The sequence below is a fragment of the Anopheles cruzii genome, chromosome 3 (assembly GCF_943734635.1).
Source record: "Anopheles cruzii chromosome 3, idAnoCruzAS_RS32_06, whole genome shotgun sequence".
In the NCBI taxonomy this organism is placed as follows: Eukaryota; Metazoa; Arthropoda; class Insecta; order Diptera; family Culicidae; genus Anopheles; species Anopheles cruzii.
Window position 1 is genome coordinate 81,907,014 of NC_069145.1, and position 21,590 is coordinate 81,928,603.

Consider the following 21,590-nt stretch of genomic DNA (forward strand, 5'->3'; position numbering starts at 1 on the left):
ATGGCGTCGGAAACGGAGGTGCCGGTACCGACATGTCCGCCCGCTCCGGAGGCGGTGGCCGGCCTTCCGGTGTGTGGATTGGCGTCGAAAGCGAGCTGCCTTCAACCACCGCCCGAAGATGCCGGTTGCGGTGACAGTGATTGTGAAAGCGGAGTAGGCGGTGTCGTCGTTACAGGCGATCGTCAGCAGCGAGCGCAGCGTATTGCGGCGGCCCGACGGACGGAAGCGGCCAAGGGAGGATTAGCCAACGGTAGCCGTGGTGACGCAGCCGCGAGTGAAGGTGCCTCGGAAAGTGTAAAGTACGCCAAGTACAACGCAAGCGGTCGCACGGGTGGCCCGGTGTGTAGTGCAAACGGTACAGCGGCGGCGGCGATCGGTCGAAGGGCAATGGTGAAGCAAGTTAATGGTGCGAGCGGAGGGCCCGGTGCCACCAGCGCTGGTTGCTCGGTATCGTTGGACGAGATCCTCCAGACGTTCAATGCACCGATCTCCGAGGATCAGGCATGGGCGCTGATCTATCAGGCGTCCCGAATGTTTCAGACGCGCCTTCAGGAGCCGGGATGCAGTTTACGGGATCTGCGGCTCCCGCTGCTCCCCAAACAGCTCCACATCCAAAAGGACGGCAGTTGCTTCGTGACTGCAAAGACAGGTAAGAGAAGTTTGACTATCGATCGTCTTTTTGGTGCACATCACATTTGGAAACTTAGATAACGTTGAGGGGATATTTTGACAAAGAAGAAGATTTACAAAACCATCACGTTTTAGACACACAGGCCACAGGAGTATGTCCCCTCCGCGTGCAACAACAAACAAGGTTGTGCATGGCCACTTTATTGTTAGAGGAGTGCATAATGCACCGAGTAAGGGGACGGTAAACAATAAACCAGGAAATGTAAAATTTATGCTAAAATGTAGCAATACAATGCGGGACCGATAGCGACCGAGTTGCGAGAGCGTCAATTATGTGTAAACCTGCTGACTATGTGCAGGTTTGTTCTTTTAATGGTCCACACTAAGCGTTGTCGTTGAGTATCGGTTTACCTAAACACTTCAAAGGTACTTGTGTACGGGACAATTGTTGCCAGTCACTCGCCGTCACACTGGACCGATTAGGGGTCCGATGATTTTTGCTCAGTGACGTAAGTTTCTAACGGATGAGCTCATTTGTCAACGGTTCTTCTCCCGGACAGTCTGGGAATTAGTTGATAGTGACAAGATGATTGTTTTTCCAAAATCTTACAATTAGCTCAGGCTCATAACTCATGAGTTCTGCGGAGAGCTTCAAGTATAAACGATTACTTACTATCATCTCGCCTTCTCTTATCAGCAGCGCATTGTAAAAAATGGGGGTTTTCAAACGGTAATTGGTACTTGTGGCCAGTCTCATGATCTCATCTCATGGTCAAGGCCCATTTCTGCAGTCGAACATGACCTAATCGAATGCTCTTGGCATGACACGACATGTGAGAAAATAGCTCAAAAGTCCCCAAGGCTCAAGATAGACTTCCGTCTCCCGGCCATGCCGCATCGAAATTCTCGAGAGATTACACTATAGCGACGCACTTTGCGACCGCCCGGGAAGGCATGAGGAATTGCGCAATGAATCCTTTTAGAATGTCGTTCTAGAGCCAACATTCGCTTTTATTGTTGAACTGCTCGTGTGACCGTTTGCGTTTTGCGTTGTAGGATGCGATAGAACGTAAATCATTTGCTCGAGCCAAAACGGGGGGTAGGTTTATGCCTCCACGCCCCGTATGGGCTGGCCTGGCCAGAGATCGATATAACTCTTCATGAACGAAAGCACAATTGTGCTCGGCTCTGCTAAACAGTTTATGTCGCCCACCTATGGCACCACCTAGAACGGGCGGGCAGAGTGAGATGTTTGGAAATTGGGGACGGACCCGCACGGACGGACGCCGAGAATCGTGACCAGGTTCTTCCTGTTCACTCTCACGAATCCATCCACTTCCGCCCACCCGTGTGGGAGGAAGTTTTGGGGCGATCGAACTGAAAAGTGTTGCAGGGGATAGCTGCGAGGGGGGACCGAAACTCCGTTTTTTTTCTTCATCTTATGGTCGCAACCGCATTTTTTTAACTACTATTTGTAACGTTGCGATGGCTGCGTTTTGGGGGTTTGATTTGAAAAGTGTGCACTTCCGCTTCGGAGGGCGATCCGGCCGGGCCGGTTCTCGGGTTGATTCGGTTGCTCCGGTTTTACAGCGGCCACGCGGGGTAAATTGAAACGATGTTGATTGCGGCCACTTGCTGTGGCCACCTTGCTGGGTGGTTGAAATTGATTCCGATCGTCATTTTTCGTCGGCGATGAAGAACAAGGCACAGAGGCGCACCATATGAAGTCATTGCGGTTGCATGGATTCGATGAGTTTAAGTGGGGCTGCCAGGTGTTTTCTTGGCCACCGTTAGAATGTTTTACGCTTCTTGCGCATCACTGAGTTTAGGCGTTCGGTAACGAGGAAAACGTCTGCCACAAACGGGCTGTTGTGGTTGGAGCTGCTTCTGGCATGGTCAAGATTTTAGACTTCACTGGTCGCTGTGTGAATGCTTCCTCAATATGTTCGAAATAAGGCAGTTGAAAGAGTGGTAAATTATTGACAATTAATTCATTTCACTTCTATCTGCTGCACCCCACGGCAATGCTATGTGCCTGCTTCTTGCCAACGAGCCGAGGACTGACCCGTTAGGTGAAACTGCTAGAATATTACTAGAAAAAAGTCGTAAACAATCTACTGTAAAAGTTTCACAGAGCACGTCTTTTCCGGTTGCCACACATTCCGGGATGTTTATAAACTCGGCGCCACAACACGAACAAAAACTCGACGGGAGAAACGGGGCTGTTTTGGCCGGACTTGTCGCTTTGCTGGACAATGTGCCATGCTTTATAAAAATTAAGGGAGTTTTGCAACTAAAGGCAACTTGTTGTGAGCTTGTGCCATGGAAAGACTCATCAAACACGCTTCTCGTGAATGAAACAGAAAAGGTTTACCACACACAGGTCAGGAACGATGGTCAATCTCGATGGGCCGCACATTCAAAAATGCCAGGGCGAACATTTGGAGCCTCTTCTCGAGACCCGGGTGGCGGGTGATAGTTTCCTTCCTGCAAACGAGGTGATGGTTCTTCGCTGTGAGTAGATTGTCGTCGTTTCGAGAGGAAGCGATCAATCAAGGGGGAGCTAGCTGTATGGCTCAAAGTGGCTCAGACTTTTTCTTGCGACCCTCTTCTGGGTCGCAACAGCGTACATGATCTTCAACGATCGTCCGCAGGTCCATGGGTACTTTCGATTGGTCTTGGGATGGGAAGCTGGGCCATCGGTACTGCGGATCGGTCATGATCGTCTTCAAGCGTACGCCCGAGATCGCCATGTTCGTCTTGGGCATTTTTCTAGCGCACTACGCGCCATCTTCATGGTCATGGTCGTTAATAATGATCCACCGATTGATCGATCTCCAATACCTCCACCCCTCTGGTCGCACCCTTTCTGGCTCACACAAGAATGGTTTCGAGAGCGTTTGTGGAGTCGCGGGTCTCCTTGGGAGGCCAATGCCCAGAGGTTGTCTGGCGGCCCCATCCTGGGCCCGATTCTTTGATAGATTTTAAGCACGACCTAATTGGAAGGAAGTGACGTCTCATTTCTATCCTTTCCTTTCTTCCCTCGCTATCTGTCTCTTTCTTTCTCTCTTCGTTGTTGTGAGAACCCTTTTCCGTTCGGCAGAGGTGGCTCAGGTTTTACGTCATTTGTGATCGTTGATCCGGTCCGAGGCAGAGGAAGGTCAATTATTCTTGCGGCCGCTGGCTGCGCTGGTGAAAGTCAAACAAAACGAAATATAATGATCGGCTTCGGGTTGTTGAACGTTCATGTTACGTTCGTTCTTGTCCGAGCGAAGTTATTGATTTCTTTTGCGTTCCATTTTCCATGGGAAACTTTGCTCGGTCATCGGTAGATGATGGTAATCATTGGCGTCGGCAGCCACGGCGCAGCCAACGAAATGTGGAACGATACTGTCGGACATGTTTTGAAGAAAACCCGAAGATTGGTTCTAGATGTAGGTTCCACTGTTTCGTCTCGAGAAATACGACATTCAATCTTGATTTCAGAGGTAGCAAAACACACGGTTTTGTGATGTCGAACAGGTGTTATGATTCTTAGAACCGTTTCCCGTGTAAAGTATAAAACAGGAGACGTTGAGCGATTTCACCCGGACTACAAAAAATATGGCGCTGTGAGATTTAAGTCATCCGACGCCCGAAAATAACCTCGCTGGCGGGTGAGGCCTGAGGTACACACTATTCTACGTAGCACCTGTTGGTTGCCTATCAAGCACGCTTTTTTAATGCTTCGGGCGAACCACAAGCATTGTCGACACATTCCAGCCCCCTCCTATTTGTGACACCACGTGGCCTGACGGTTCCCTTGACGGTTACATGCGGTCGCTCATGATGCTGTGTCGAGGCGGAAGAATGGAGGGAATTTTCTTACGAGTAGTTCTGTTTCTGAGAAAGTTTCATCAGCCTTACAGACACAAAAAAACATCACGCATCCCAGGGGCTACCCCTTAGGATAGGTGAGAGAAAACCGAGCGTGTTTGTTTTATGGTCCAAAAGCCAAGCCAGGGCAAGGTACTTGCTTAGCTGTACATTAATTCAGCGCTCGCCGGGTGTGCGCGCTCCTGGGGATGCTACATTAAAAGTTCTCATTTGAATATATGGTAATGATGCGTCCTTAGTGCTCATCTCTTTGTTAAAATTTTCACTCGAGAATCCAACAACACCTTCCGGAGGAGCGGAGCGGACACTTGAAAAGCACTCGTCCGCGCAGCTGGCAGTCGAAAAAAATGCGTGAAAGCGCATAAAATCTTGATGGGGAAGTGTGAGAAGAGATTGTGGCCCGTCAGGCCCTCGGACATCGCGCGCGCGTCTTTTCATTGCGCCCTTAATTGTTAATTGTTAAGGTTGTGCCTTTTATGGTGATGGTGTCTGATTTGTCTATTTGTTTTACTACTCTTTCGACTACTCACGACCGTTGGCTGTTGACAGATTTCTTTTTTGGCTTCGCCTTTTTTTCGAGATGAAAGTATGTTTTCATTGTAAAAAAATCGAAATTGATCAAAAAGTCACCTTTCCGTTTTGTTCTATTTGTTAAAGTTAAAAAAGTACACCCTCAATGTATCGGAAAACAGATCGTGGAGGTCTCGCGCACTAAAGATCACGCGAATGGCAGAGCTAGAATGTTTCACGCCCGATTCGGGACGCTTTTCGGGATTGCGATGGATCCCTCGTGCGCTCGTGATTTAATGTTATGAAATGTTTCGATCTGAAATTGAAACCGTGAACGGCGGCCGCGCAGTGAAAGGAAGTGGCTTGTGCCAAAAATAGGAACGCGATAGGAAATGGGATGGTTTTCGAGTTTGAGCAGCCTGACGTCGCGATGCGTCGTTCACGTTAATGGCCAACAGATGCGCTCCCTACCAATGGAACCCAATATGTCTAATAAGTTTTAAAGATTCGGGTTTTTTTTGTTTTTTGGCCAGTGGTTCAGTGGATGCTTCAGGCCACCTTCTTCAAGGTGGAGTCAGAGAAGCTGAGGAATTTTCGCACCACGAGGAGTGGCGCTCGTAAGTAGTAAAATTCCTTCGATCGAGAAGTGCATCAACTGGCGATGGCGTAATGGGGGGGCGCCGAATGTTATGGTTGCAAAAGGGGGCCCACACCAACCGTCGGATTGTCAGACTTCGGAACCCACCCGCAGAAGGAGCTCTCCCAACTCACGTGGCTTTTCCCGAGGCGGCCAGTTGTTGGTGTAGGCGCTGGCGGAAACTGCAAAATGAGTCACACGCACACACCGCGGGCCGAGATATTGGTTTTGTGGGGGTTTGAATGTTTCTTTTTTCGCCTCTCGCGAGCTTTAAACTTTGCGATTGGACCGCTGGTTCGCTGTGCCGGAAAGTGTGTGTGGTGTGCGCGAAGAGTTGCGTTACAACGACGCCGTCTGGTTGCGTAGATGCAGTTGGCGCGCGTTTGGCGCGATGCGTGCCGTTTTTTTCACGTTTTTTTTCGGCTCGGCGATGTGTGGCAGTGAGATGAGAAAAATGCGATTATGAAATAGTTACGCATTCCTGCGCTCGTAGCGAGAGCATAGAGGACCAGGACGGGTGGCCTGTGCTGTTGTTGGCGGTGGTTGTTGCTGATGTTGATGATGATGATGCGATGGAGCGTTGGAGGTTTCCTGACGCGGCGTTTCCTCATCACGCGCGCTGATGAGTGACTTTTGGTTGGCCATTTTCTTGAACGGAGAAAACCTGTCTCTTTTTCTGTCATTTCCCTGTGGGCAAACCGATTCGATTCCCCAAGCTAATTGATGCGCGTTTCCCATTTTCACCGACGAATGGCACACGGTTCTTGAAAATGGGGAAAAAATATGACATGCGTTCTGATTGGACTTTATCGGTTTGTCAGAATTGTAAAACGAACGTGTCCAAACCACATTTCGAGATCAGTTCAGATTGGATGTGATCCATCCTGCATGTTGCATGTCCGCTCTCAAAACAACACATATTTCGTTCTGACAAACCGTTAGTGGACCGTGGATCGCTAGGGCTTACGCAACGATGCTGCTGCTGGGCAGCGGGGCGTAAAACGCACGAAAAGGGGCACGAATTTACGAAGTTGTTTTAAAAATAATCACTGAAGAAACGGAGTTCGCGCCTTTTCAGAAAAGCGACCGGCTTGATTGGTTTTCTAAATGCTTTTCAGATCGTTTGTCCGTTCTGTCTGGGAAAGGCGGAAAAGTGCCGACAGTCCCCAAGATGTTTCTCACTGCGGTGCCACGACTGGTCGAAGTGGAAACTAAAAATATAAGATCTGCTTTCAAAATCAGCAGCTGACGATGATTAGGTGCATCGTGTGTAGAGCCGACGGTGAGCCTTTCAACTTCAGACGGGACGATCAGATAGGAGGATCGATTCCTGTGTCTTTCAACGGTAGCCTTCATAAAAGAACTATTTTCGAGTTTCTTAAATTTATTCTACCGCCGACTTGTCTCATGGAGCGGGCCGTAAAAAGTAGGTTGACGTGTGCTTCGGGAAGATGTGTCGATTCGCGTCCACTATTTACCGTTTTTTTGACAGCATTTTAACGAAGTTTACACTCTGCACCGAACAATGGTGGGTGTGGATTATGATGAAGCGTGCAGAGAGCGCGTATCAGCCGCGATTTTGATGTTTCTAACTGTTCCCGAATTGATTGGTTTTTGCCTTAAACGAGTGATGAGAAATTTGATGATGGTTCCAGCGCCGTGTTGCGCCGTCACCTCGCCACCGCCGATCGTCGGAAGCATGTTGAATCATCATCTTCGTGACCGATATCGCATCGAATATATCGGTCATCCGGTTGTGAAGCGCCGAAAATCGCTGACAGTCGGCGCGCACGATGCCGCCAAAGCGGGCTGATCTCATCGGCGGCGTTGGCCGCCCAATATCTTTGTCCAATCCGGGCCCGTCATCATTATCGGCTGGCCGGCTGGCAGCTTTTCGGCAAATGTTTCAGTTTGGCAATTTCATTTTTCTCTTGCACGTCGTCTTCCGCCTTTTAGTAACGGTCCCCCTGATGGCATTCATATGGTATGTTGTGCATTAAAAACTCTACCGTTAGGTCGCGTTCTTCGGCACACGGCGCCATTAACGCTTGGCCGAACGCTGGCCCGCCCGGTGCCGAGGATCGCTTGACAAATGGTTGAATTTAAATTAGACACCGCAACTATTTTGGGGGATTGGTTTTTGTTTGGCAATAACGTTGCAAATAAAAGTTGCTGCGAAAGATCGCACACGCGAAACCACCAGCTTGGCTGATCGCGTGGCGTTAGCAAGCGGTTTGCTGATTTGGTCCGATTGGGACACGGTTTCATTCATGCTGATTGGCGGTTTTGGGTGACAGAGGTATGGAGCAAAAATGGCGATCGGACGGATCGTGTCGGATCGTGTTTCAGTTTATTCTGCGCAGCTCATCATAAACTGTCAGCAGAAGCCGAAATCGCAACGGGCGGTACAGTGGGGCCGTTGTTTCGCTGCGGGGATCGCGTTTTGGTTTCGTTTTGCCACAGCACCAGACGATGTTTTGTTTGTCTCGTTTCTACAACCCCCGTCACGGCAGCGTTTTCCTTAGCGACATTTGGATCAAGTTATTAGGGTGGTTGGCTTTCTCTATCAGCTTCGGTTGGACCTTCATCTCTCGCGATCTTTCGCCCGATTCCGGCATCTGCGTCTGAGCCGATTATGAATGAAATTGGCGAATAAACGGTTCACGCTCACGAGCCCGGTGTACAGAAGAAACTGCGTTCAGAAACCGGATTCACTACGGCCGTGTTTTAGTCCGGTTCGTTCGCATATGACGGGGCACATTCCGGAGCACCACAAACATTTGATTCCGTTCTTCGATACCCGATTCTATGCTCGGCGTCCACAGTTTGCGTCCACCGTCAGCTCGGATGACGGATTAGGTCAAAATCTACCGGATCGACGGACCGGCTGGCGGACCGACGGCCAAGTACACGGCCGGCACGGGGCAAAATTGGGGCCCACAGATGGCTTCGCAGTGGCGGCGTTCTCTTAAAACGTGTTGCGGCTACTGCGGCCAGTCCCGTAATCGGTGACCCATTTCCGAAACTAAGCGAACTAATGGAGGTAAGGCTTGGATGCCTCCCCCCTTCCCGGCAAGGCTGCCCCCGGGGGCTTCGGTGGTGTGGTCTGTGTTTTCCAAACTGCACACACAAAAAGTGTTGAAGCGATCCGCTAGATTGACGCCGGCCGACGGCGAGAACAGAAGTTGCTCCAATTTTCGAACGCTTGCTTTGCGCTCCTGTTCCGGCATATCCCTTCGACTAAGCGGCTCTTCGGAGAAGGTGTTTTAAATTCGTCTTTTCCGCAAGCCCCAAATTTCCTGCCAAGCCAGGCCTGCAACAGCTGCCTGGCATTAAGCCGAACCAAGTTACGTGCAAATAGTGTTGTTTGCGGTCGATTTAGGATTGTTTAGGAGGGCGGAGAGCATAATTACACCAGGGGAGGGCTGGCTTAAAATGGGGGCCAAACGGGGTATTAAAAGTAAATCGCCTTCGATCCAATTCGATTCGGCGGCTAATCGATCGAATTCGGCACGGTTGACGTTCGTTGTCGAGGCGTTTTAATATCGGCTAAGCGGAACTGGCGGAAGTGGTTGTACCTGCTGCTGCTGCTGCTGCTGCAACTGGTCTCCGATCGCAAAGGGTTGTTGCTGCAGGAACGGTTGATTTTGGGGGAAATTGGACCACTTTGCTGTGAATGGGAGAAGAGTGCGCTGAACGGTAAATTGATCCGTTGGTTGACGATGAAATCGTAACTGGACATATGCTGCCTGCTGAGGAGGGACACCGGGAATCGGATCCCCAGCGGGAGGTTTGAGCATTTTTAAAGGCCGTTTCCGCATGGTTAATTTCAAACAGGGAGCAGACATGGACGATTTGCGATCTATCATTTGATCGCGACCGTAATCAACCCGGAATCGGATGCTGACCATAGCAAACACGAACATTAAGATCGAAGCCCAAAGAACCTTCGCCGTTATCTGGGCTGCTCGTTAATCAATCTCTGCATTATCTTTCAGCGCTCAATTGAGCGATCTTTGATTGTTCCACATTAAATTAGAAACGATTGTTCCATTCACTTGGCCCTTGACGTTGGAGTGATGAACGATGGATCATTATGTGGAGGACAGCATTTTTTCAATTTTTATGCAACCTGTCATGCATCGCCTGTCTCGTGTCTTTGTCCTCGGTTAGCAACCTGCTTCGGAAGACAAAAACAGAAATCCTGGTCCCAGCAACGACTAGACCTAGCGGAGCCTTCAATCCCCCTTGGAATGATGGAACACACGGTGCAAATACTTATGCAATTTTCCACCTTCTTGAACCGGTAAACGATCAGTTTAGTTGCGCATCGTCGTCGTCGTCTCCGCAACAGCCGTGAAGTCTTTGTTTGCGGAAAGGCGGAAAGAACGTACGACCTAGTCTCGACCGGGAGTTCATCCGATGCGGCCAGAGCTAGCCAACGGTAACGCTGGCAGCAAGAAGAAAAAAACCCACCAAACAAATTGTTTCACTTAAGTAACTTGCTGCCGTCGTTGCCTTGTTTTTACCCCGTTATGTTGTGCTCGTAGACACCGGTGGCACGGAATGAATGAATGGAGGTTTGTGATCTTTAAGCTAGCTAGCCAAAGATGCACCAATCGGGTTGACGTGGGCCGTGGGTGAGTAAGGCGTTTGTTTGAATATCTTCACCGCAATTGTGCAGCGATGGCAGCGATGCACGCCACGGGCCTCTGGAAGATCTCCTCCGGCCCGACAGGTGCTGCGATCGTACGATAAGAACCGAAACTGGACAAAGAGCTACAGCCACGGGCGGAAAGGTTATGCAAACGTGCAGTTGTGTAATTGTTTTGTGTACACAACTAGAAGGTGGTTGCAACTTTCGCAGTATTGTTACGGCTCGCGAGAGCTGCATCTTGGCGAGGCGACCTCTCTCGTTGGTCCGAACTGTTGAAGAGCCAAAAGTTAATTGGTCCAAAATTGAAGAAATGGTCTATTAAATGGCAACCTTCATTTCGGTGTCCTTGAAATACGATCTGCTATCGGCCGCCCCCCACGCGAACGTTAATTGATGATAATGTGTTCTGAGTGGCGAATTCTGAGACCATTGGTTTTAGCCCATAAGATCGTGCAGTATTTAATGCCCCCTTGTGCGTTTGTACAGCCCCAGAGCTTGTGCGTACAAATTCCGGGAAATCCCAACGAGCGGAAGAACCATCCGGGAAGGGTTTTCTTTAGCTGCGTCAAATCGCGATCAGTTGTCGATCGTCGGACGCTAACGTAACGACACCGCTGTCGACAGTGAAATGGAAATGAGTACCTTAGTCATGCAAATTGCACAGCTCAAGTGCTCCTCTGACATACGTCGAACGGACGCGCACTGTGCCCGTGCCATGGTCAAGGTCGGTGCCCTCAATAAAGCGTTCCGCATGCGGGATCCGTTCCCCACTGAGCGGAAATTATGTTGCGTTCCCTTGCCTCTCCCCCAAAGTGGCGTGGCAAGTCCCGGCAGCTTAGCGGGCGGGCTTAGCTCTCCCGGATTGTGTGTGTGATGGCGCTGCATAAATTGTGCTCAGAACTTGCTCGCCCCTCGTCCTCGGCTTTGCGAAGGGCAAAAGGGCAACCACTGGCCAAGAACAATGGCGAGTGCTAATTAGAGCTTTCACACACCACGTGGCCTGTTCGGGTGTGGGAATGTCCACCGCGTTAGTTTTTGCTCTCCTTTTCGTGGTTCCTGTCGTGGAGTGACAAGCGTTTTAGAGGCACTTGTCGAGGCGGGCCGACGTCCAGAGGATCGGTGAAGATCGAGTGGCATAGATGGTCTAATTGGGGGGAGCCCTTGAAAAAAGGGTGGAGTATCTAGATCGCGGCACCAGCACTTACCATCGCCGGCAGATCTCTGGCTCAGATCGTGCTAAATCGTCCTCCCGCTAATGAGGTTCGCTATAAAGCGCTGCTTACCCAATGCCCAGAGAGCTTTAACAGGCTGACGGCGGAATCAGCGTTTCCAGATCTTCGAATGAGCTGTGTGAAAACTTGGTTCCGTTTGGTTTCGGACGGGATTTAAAATTCTTCCTCCCGCGTGATTCTGAGGGAACGTATTTTTCTCGCCTCAAAGTGGTTGATCGAATCTTCGTTCGGTACCTATCGCCGAGTTGATCTTTAACGGATCTTGCGTCTCTGAAGTGCCCATCTTCGTGACACTTTCCTTCGTTCCTTCGACTCTAAATTTGGGCCACCCGGGAATGACAGAACGGGGATCAGCCCCATTTTCCCACGCAAAGCCCACCACACCGGAACCGTCCGGTCTGCAATTTCATTGTTTCATTGGTATTATTTAATTGCTGGCCCCATACGATGTGTCCGGTGCCTAGCCAGTCGGCTTGTCCGGTTGTTGAAGGGTGAAGGTTTCGAAAGAGGATCGTAATTTTTTCTCCATCTCCGTCTGCGCTGTTCTCGCCCTCGGGACCTGCGAGCGATTGCTCGCATCTGGCTGCTTCAAGTAGATTTTGCACGTTGTTTGTTTAGTTTACAGAAGAGCCGGCGTCCGGCGTCTTCCGGCAAGCGTGGGCCAACGTAACATCTTCGATGGTTAGTGTGTGATGGGAACGTGTGAGAAACGCTAAACGGCGGTCGCTGGCGGTCTACACGCGCGTCGCTGGTTTTGCAAGCGAGCTGGCGGATTTTCGGTTCAAGCAACTTCAAGTGACCGGCCCGAAGGTGAACGAAAGCGTTTGACCGTAGACAGAGACTTCGTTTCGATTCGGCGGCGGCTAATGCATGACGGGGGAGGTTTTAGCTTTATGACATCAATTAATTTACGGCTTGTGCTGGACGTGCTTTAGGCCAAATAATCGCGCAATCTGTCCAACCCACCGGAGGCCTATAGTTGATGGCTTTTGATGGCCGCTTGGCCGTCTTTAGCGCGATGTCATCAAACGGACGATTTGCGGACGAAACATCAAAAGCGGGCAGAAAGTGCTAGGTGTTTCCTTAGGCGGCAACCAAATCACTGAGGAGGTGGTCTGTTTGGGCGCTTTTTATGTGAACCGCTTTTTCAGGCGCCGATTCCCATAAGGTCCCCTCGATCGAGAAGGCTTCCCCAGCCCCGGGGGCGTACTGGAAAGCCTTCGATAGTTGACACACAACCCAAGGGGAACACTTCTGTCGAGGTCGCTCGAGGAACTTTCTACATTTGCCTACATTTCGGAGGCCCGGAGTCGCGTGGGGCCGTTTTTCTTTTTCCCCCTTTTCCACCGAAGCGCACTGTCTCGTCGCATGACTGCATTTGGGTGTGATTGGTGTGTGTGTGTGGTACGTTAATTAACTAGACGATAGTAGACGGGCCAGAGCATAGAAAGAGAAGGCCTCACTGGGGTGGTTGCCGTTTTCACGGCGCAGTGGGTGGCTCCATGGTGGGATTTTTATCCCATTTCCAGCTGACACCAAAAACACCCATGAAATTCATCTGCAGCGCCGCGCTCGCAGGGTGACATGGCCGACATGACGTTGATGAGGTTTTCGGTTTTTTTAATGTCGACTAAAACACACGCAGCCCTCGCCCTGAGAATGGGACGCCGAAAGTGGGTGCGGGTCGTGCGGGGGGTGATAGTGGGTTCATCGCTCGTCATCGGGCGCTGATTAGAAGCGTCATGTTGTCGCGCGAATGAGCAGCGCGCGCCCATACGGTTTTCAATTCAGGCCAGAGGGCCGCTCGCGATGGATGGAGTGAAAGGCTTTCACTTTGTGCGCCGCCGCCGCCACCGCTTTTCTCATGCTTCTGACGCATCGGCCGAGGTGGCGTCATCCGTTTTGTCTAACTATTTTCGATCCCCATTCGTGCGCGAGGGACGACCGAAGATCCGACCGGCTTGATCCACTTTTTATCGGTTTCGGTCGACAGTTTTCTCAGGTTTTTCTCGAACCACTTTCGCTCGATAACCGAAAGGGCTCTAAAGGTCAAAGGGACTAAGGGCTCGGTATAGAGTCATAATGTATGCATTCTTTTCCAATGACGAAGCTTCGCCGATGGCTTAATGCTGCACCAAGCAAATGGGGCATTAGAACGAGAATATGCTAATTCTATGCTGTGCCTTTTCAACCTTTAACTTTATGGCAAAACTCTCGCTTCGATCAAGGCTGTGGCCTTGAGAATCAAAAATCGCATTCACTTTTCAGCCATAAAGAGCGTCTCCAGCAAACAACGAATCCCGAGTTACATCGGGCGGTGAAATTAATTTCCAAATATTATCTCCCGAGCGTCCGGTGACCGATGTTGCCCACCGACGCCACCGCCAACGCCACCGCCGCCGCAGCATTAGCAGCTGTCATGTTGGAGCTGATTTTTTATGCTTTCGAATTAATTAGAAATGTCATTAGGCAATTGTTTCGCTTTTCACCGAGCCCGCGTGCGTTCGCTGCCGGTGGAAAGTGCGAAGGTGTGCTTTTTTGCGTTGGTGACGATGTTGTTGTGGTTGTTGGTTGACCGCACGAACAAGGCGCGTTTTTCGGCGGTGGCTTTCTGTATCCCTCCACTTGTCGGCTCCCTTTGACGTCGGAGGGGGGGTGCGTAGCGTTTTCTTATAAATTACAAATTTTCCACCATCACTTTTCCGACGATTTCGGCCACACGCAACGCAACGCAACACATCGGGCCTTGCGTGGGTTCGTGGCGGCGGCTGGAAAAAAGTTTTCATTTTCATTGTCGACGGCGCACTGATTAGTGACATCTAAGGGGTGTCGTTGGCGGTCGGCTTATGTTGCCCTGTCGGTCGGCGCGCTGTGACTAATGATGCGTCGGTGGGGTGCAATTTTTCTCCCTCGATTTTTGTTTGATCTGCAACACGGTTTTTCACTTTTCTCGTGCCGGAAAAAACAATCGGACCCCGGTGGCTGCTAGCGGGAAGGAAGGAATTTTAACAAAACAAAACTAAAACGCCAAACAGTGGGCTTTGGTGGGCGGCCTGGCGGGTTGGTTACTTTCGCTTTCGGTGGCTGTGGAGGCGTTAGGTTCGGAAATTAATTTTTCTCAACACCCAAAGTTCCGTTTGTGCGCCTGGCTAGTAGTTTTCCGATCGTTAGATTTTACGACGGCGACCGTCGGGTCGGGCGACATTCCCAGATCTTGCCGACGTGTTGGGGCGTGTTCCCGGTGGGGCCGTGCCTTAAACACGAATTAAAAATGATGGACTGTTTGTGTTGACTGGGAGCCGCCTTGTTTTGTTGTCATTTTTCCGTTCTCCGCGCCCGGAACTGACGGAAATATGAAGATAATCGTTATTAATATTTTCACATTGTTTTCCCGACTTTCGGGGTCCACGGCGGTTTTAATATTAATAGTACAACAAAGTGAAGCGATTCCGACAACCATTTCGGTGCATTTGTCATGCTAATCGGTCTCTGGGGTTCGAAAAGTGTTGTGAAGCTTAGTTAGAGCTTTTTTAGTGCGTTTGCCGATTGTTTGCCATCGACAAGGAAAAGATATAAATATTTAGGAAGTAAAATGGTAAAAAGAAACGTCGTGAACAAAACGCATATTGAGGAATTGGTTTGAGGATTCGCAGTTCGCAGAGGATTGTTCTAAAAGGAACAACATCCCTTATATGACTCGGAACTAATAAAAACTGCTTCTAATTTTTCCAACACAACTCCGCGAGTCAATGACCAGCTCGTTTCGGAGCCCAACGCCAGAACGGAAATCATTCGCATCGTGCGCCGGTCCTAGGAAATGGATTTTCCGGCTCACGTGGAAGATTATTGCCGGCCGGCAATGGGTGGTGGCCCCGTGTGGGGAAATGCCACAAACTATAAAGGGGGGTGGCACTCTTTTCAGCGCCAGCTAGCACATGTCTGCCGTCATCTGGGGTCGAAAAGGGGTGACCGTAGCCGTAGTCCGGTGAATAATTACGCGTTCCCCGGTCCGGTCCGGTCCGGGTCGGTTCTTTTGTGTCCGCGGCGCGCATGAAACATGGCTTTAAATTGCTGCTTCATGCATGGGTTCCAATTAATCTGTGCTGCGGAGCCCACGGGAACGTCATAAAGTGTTTCTTGTTAAAAAATCTGTAAACTTTTGTTGGTAAGCCCGCTCCTGAAGAAGAATACAATTATTCCTCGAATCGTGCCAAATCGGTTTGATTTGCTGCGGTCAAGCTGATTGAAGAGCCGGGTGCTTGGGTTGATAGCGGGTCTGCTTTCCTTTTTATTTTCCATAAGTGCAGCAGAAGCGGCAGAACCTATTTTGATTGCATTTCCTGTGGGTCGCGTTCCGGTGGCCTCGGTTCGAGGCCCACCGAAGCGAAACGCTGTAAATGCGTTTCCCCTAACTGAGCTCCCCCCTTTCGGTGGCTTTTCCGTTCTGTACGTGGCGCTGTGAGTCACTAGACTATTGTGCGTCGTTGATGGCATGTCATTTTTTACGTAGGTCGTGAATTTGGCCCTCTGTTGTTTGAGCCCTCCCGACCCGTCCACAACACGACCACGGCACATCAGACCAGCCCTTGATTGTGCTGGGCCGTAGCACCACTCCTTCGGTTGCGGTGCATTTCGCAATGTCTGCTGATGTTCCTGTGACCTGTGCGATTACCATATGTTCTGAATACTTCCCCCGTGGCAGCACCTGCACACAGGGTGGGACTGCGTGCGGACCGGTTCTGGGTGGATGGGAAAAGGAATGCTCAGAATGCTGCTCCCGCACCCGGGACCTGGACCGGGAAACGGGTTCTTCCGTAGCCGCCGCATCTCTGATCGTGTTCCACGTTCGGTGCGGTGCAGAGTGCTAAAGTAAACAATAAAAAAAAACACACACGCACACACACATGCGCCGGAAAATCCCGTTTATAGGGTGGTGCCAAAACGAAATTGTGCGCATGCAAAAGCCCCATCGCAGCACCTGAGCGCTGGTCCGAGTGAACCGGGTTTAAATACCATACCCGAGTCCCCCGCCACATCCGAAGCGCCGGGAACCCTTAATTCCGGTTACGGTGAAGAGTAGATAACCTCGGCCAAGACACGGCACATTTTGTTTTGCACGACGCCGACGGGTTCTTCCTTTCATTTTCCCGGTTATCCAGGCGCCCCGGTTGCTTCTGGTTGGGGCCGACGGGAAGTTTATGACTGTTTTTTTACCCCCTGTGGCCGCCGCAAGTAACGGAGCATGATGGTATGTTGTTCCTGGTGCGGTCGGTGCGTGATAGTGACCGGAATAGCCCGTGCCCGTGAGGAATGCGCCGATAGTACCACACGTGGCAAAGTGTTGCGTAATCGAATGGCTTGTACCGTGTGGATCGTCGTCGGGTTTTGATCGTGCGTTAAAGAGGGCTGCTACAGTGATGGCACATTACATAATGAGATTTATCAGTAAAGGAAGAGAGGAAGAGTTTATTTACAAAACAGAGCCTACTGTGAGTGGCCCCTTGTTGCTAATTCTTACTACTGTCGCCAAAACAAACCGGGGATTCGCGCCTGTTACTCTAAAATTGTTTGTTTATTCTTCTAAATCTATATCATCACCTATGAAGTGATCACAATTCTATGTAACACACCTATGCCTACATTTGTTGCAATTTTGGAAATGGTCTGAAACGTTCTTTTTAAGAACAGCCTTAACACATTCATCGCTTCGGCTTCTATCTCCGCTATGTCCACTGAAACGGAGTCTACGGATCGCTCACGTGAGTTCAGCGAATATCCAGAAGTCAGATGGTGCTAAGTTACAATGATCACGAAATGATCACGAAATTATCACGAAATGATCAAAATCTTTCTCGTGATCCAAGAACCAAGAATTGTTTCTCCACAAATCTGGTCTTTTTGATGCATAGACTTACGCGAACACTTGAAGTAGTATTCTTTGTTGACAGTTTGTCCGATTTTGAAAGGAATTCATGATGTACCACACTGCAATAATCAAAGGAAACTGTTTCACATAATTTTTTGGCCACAGTAGCATAATATTGCTAACGAAGCATCATAAAACGAATCACGCTCGGTACCAAAAAAACCATGTCTGTTTTATTATGACCCAGAGCCCTGCGTAAGCCTTCCGCGCACGGAAGGAAACAAAAAAAGAAGCCTTTCGGAAGCGGACTTAGAGTTAATCGCGCATTTTCGGTCGTTTAATTTTGCATTTGCGTGTTTTGCTTCGCGAACGGTGGGAGGAATCGCATCGGGTTGTGTTTTAAATTCCACCTTTTTTTGTTTTTCACTGGTCTACCAGTTCGGCGGAGGGCGCATTGGTTCGTGGCGATAGAAAGTGAACTCCGGGCAGCCCGTGTAATGCTGCGAATTTTTAACGATCAACCGAAGCAATGGGCAATGAAAACGCTCTCGTCCACTGCAAACTCGCTGAAACCGAACACACAAAAAATGCTGGCTTCTTGGCCAGTTTCTACTGCTAATTACCTCTTCTGATGGTGTCCCGCTCGAATGAGGAACAACGCACACGGGAGTAGGTTTCTTTTGCTTGGGTCACAGCCTGTGTCGTGGAACCATAAGGTGCTACGTGCCGTGCTTGGCTCATGCTCAAGTTTCTCTAGCAACCAAATTTGTTTTTATGCGAAAGAAGCTGTCCGCACTCAGCTGAAGTTCAGTTCAGTGATTTGTTGCGCCAGCGCCAATCTTTTTAGAGGACCGCCGACGGGGCAAGATCGTTCCCACCGGGCCTCTTAACAGACGCGGGGCAGGGGATACTGCGAAAATTGGAGCGAACTGCGGCGCGCACAATACTGTCCACCTCGAAGGGGCTCGAAGCACGCACACCTGCCACCGATCCGATCCGATCTGCTACCAGCTTTTCAGCAACAGACTTTCAATCAGATTAGTTCAATCGGCGGGCACACGGCGAAGATGTGAAGGTAACGACGACGTCTTTAATTGACTTTCCCCACGGTCGGTCTCCGCCGTTCGCCATTTTCGTGGCGAAAGGGAGTTCCTCGGGGAGGCCGCGTTAATTACTACCGCGCACTCGGCTCAACGGGGTGTCATCGTGCGTCAAAAGAGCGCAAGAAAATGCCGAAAACTTACCAACCCGGAAGCTGCCGGCGAGGTGAACGGAGGGCGCACAAAGATCGTGCCCCGAGCACCTCAGACGCTCGGAAGGAAGTAAATAAAATGGTTCACCCGCGAAGCCGGCCTCTGATCGCCCCGCTGCTGGGATGGGTCTCTCCCCGAACGTCCGTTCGACCCGCCGATCGGAAGAAAGCGGTGGCTTCCTGTTGAACCGGTGCGCACCAGGGAGAGTGAGAGTGGGCCACGTGGCTCACTGCGGTGCTCCGTCGCGCGCCGAGATCAATTTATCAAATCAATGTCCGGTCTGGTGGCCGGCTGCATGTGACGCAGCATGACGGATGACAAGACCATTCGAGGTCGAGGACACGACAATCGAACGGTGCTGCCACCAGTTTTACGCCGGTCCGTCTCCGAGGTTTCGCTGCCCGAAGGCATCGGGAGAAGCCGGTGCCGGTGCCGGTGCAACTGCATTTGCATTCATGCATCTGACCCACCGACCACGGCGACTCGCCCCGAGCCTGATCGTGAAGGTCCGGCAAACCGCAACCTCGGGGACCTGATTTATGTGATGTGTGTGGTGGTGGTGGCGATCTGTTGACGATCGCTTGCAGATTGTATCGATGATCGATAAGACCTCAATCCCCGCACCGGAGCCCCGGAGCGGATCTTCCCTCTCCGGAATGGGACTTGTTTGCATTCTGTGGATCACTGAAGCGTGTAATGATCGTTGGATGCCCCCCGAGGGACACGGGACTCCCGCAAAGAGGAGGCCACGCATGTCCACTTCCAGCGTCCAGATCGTATCTGACCGTTGGTGGCATGTTAGCTGTCATCGGGCCGAGGTGTTTCCATCGCTAGTTCCCGCCCGGGTGATCTGCCTTTCGTGTCTCCTTCTCGAGGCTGAGCGGTGCTCCAATTCGGTAGCCGATCGAACAAGATCTTGTTTGCGTTTGATCTGAGCGTTGACATCTTGATGGGGCCGACGCCTCGGGTTGACCGGTTTCGCAGCGCCGAGTCGGATCCGGCGAGCCCACGGGTGACCACGGGAAGATGATCGTTTCGTGACAAAGTTAATTAAATTGCTGCTCGTTTTCCGACGCAACAACTTTAGAGTGGTCCGTTTCGTAAGAGCCTACATTTTTGTTGTTGGACTAATCGTGTTTTAATATCTGAATGAAATTTGTCTTCCGATTGTTGTTGATTGTCGCTAACAGCTTGCGTAAGTATGGCCTTTTGATTGGGCATCGGCCAAGCTTTGCTTTAATTTTCATTGACAGTTTCCTAGGCCCGCGCCGTATCTTTCAGGAACTCCTGTCTGAAGCGTTTTTTGTGTTATGAAAATTGGGCAAAAGCTTTTAGCGATCGTCACGAGTGACCACTCGATGCAATTATTGCTACTCGCTACCAGACGCTTGTCGTGAACTAGTTTGTTCCTCCAATTGCACTTGGTTGGTGGTGGTACACGATCAGTTTCTGCAGCCAGCAACACTTCCTCCTGGAGACACCAACGACGGGGTCTGGTCAAGATCGAGCCATCGATCACGGACCATTCGGCGAGTGTCGTAATATTTTTGGCAAAGCTAAAAGCATCGCCACTCGTGACGGTCATAAATAACGGCTTTCAGCTTGCCGGAAGCCCACCACTGGTTGCCGGCTGGCCTTTTCGGGCTGTCCACTCTGTAGTATCTGTGCGAACAGGTGGGACTTTTCGGGCGTTATAAAACAGAAGCTTCTCGTCACGCTTGGCGCTTGGTTCTGGCATTAAAATCAACTTTTAAGCCCCCCCCCCCTGGCCCCATTGGGAATGGAACATTTTTGCATTCGAAATTCATTGGACGCCGGTCTCGAATTTTATCACACTACACACCCGCCGGCCCCGGGGCGTCACGGATCCGTGCGTGCGAATGTTGCAAATATTTATTTGTGATGCATTGTTTCACTTTCCGAGGCGCCTTTTATGGCGATTTTTGGTAAAATTTGGAATCGGTTTTTTTTGCGACATCGAAAAAAGTGCAGCGAGGTGCGAAATTAATGCAAACTTAGGTTCGGGTCTCTCTCCCTGGCGTGTGCCGTTTGGGTGCTGCTTCCTGCGCCGTCCATTTGAGGGTCGGTCTAAAAACCGCGGTGTTTATGTTGCGTTGCGTTGTCGAACATGGCGGGCGCACGATGCGCACGTTACTTTGTTGTGCGCCGGCGAGGCTCATCTTCGGCATCGATCGTGATCCTCGAGGGAGTGCGTGCGGCTGCGTGCACACGCGCACACGTAAATAAAACGCGCGCGCACCGGCAAGTGCACTTGAGGCGCGCGCGGGAGATGCGCCGCAGATTCGGGAAGGTGGCGGGCCGCACTGTTAAGTGGCCACTTAGTTAACGACCGACGATCGTGACTTGCGCACGGTCGATTCCATCCCCGTCCCATCATGGTTTGGGTTTTGTTTTGGTTCTCTCCACTTCTCGTTACGCGTTTATCGCGCGGATATCGGAACGTGAGTGTCACGACGAGCGCACTTGAAAGTGAGACGACCGGCAGGCAGGCGGGTTAGGCTAAATAAACCCGACCGAAGAAAGGGGTCCAAGCCCAAGGGGGCCGTTGGTTTGGAGAATGGAAAACCAATGATTTCCTAGCCGATTTCTCGACACCGGCCGGGGTCGGTCGTGGCTGAAGTGGAGCTTAGAATAAACAATAAACAGAAATCAGGAATCGGTTTGGGGGGGGGAGTGCGAACCACTCTTCGCGAGGAGGGGGCGTCGTGATTGATGAGGTGCTTTCACTTGGTGTACGAACGAAAACAGAAACCCTCACGGAACCAACGCCTGGACTCCGGCGGGTCGTGACTCGCTGCTTAGAACGCCCGTCGGCCGTTCGCATCTCGGCCATTAAATTATGGTCACGATAATTAAAGACCTTCTCCGAAAACAGGTGGATTACGGGGCTCCCGGGAGAGCCAAGAGT

The 21,590-nt window shown here is 50.8% G+C and overlaps 1 protein-coding gene across 1 annotated transcript in view; it reads left to right on the forward strand.

Annotated features, from left to right (window-relative positions):
- LOC128271138 (protein spire) overlaps nt 1–21,590 on the forward strand; it is a 99,632-nt gene continuing 78,042 nt past the window's right edge. Inside the window, exon 1 of the mRNA XM_053008577.1 lies at nt 1–649. Within this exon, the coding sequence (XP_052864537.1) occupies nt 1–649 (649 nt within the window). The remainder of the gene's footprint in view (nt 650–21,590) is intronic.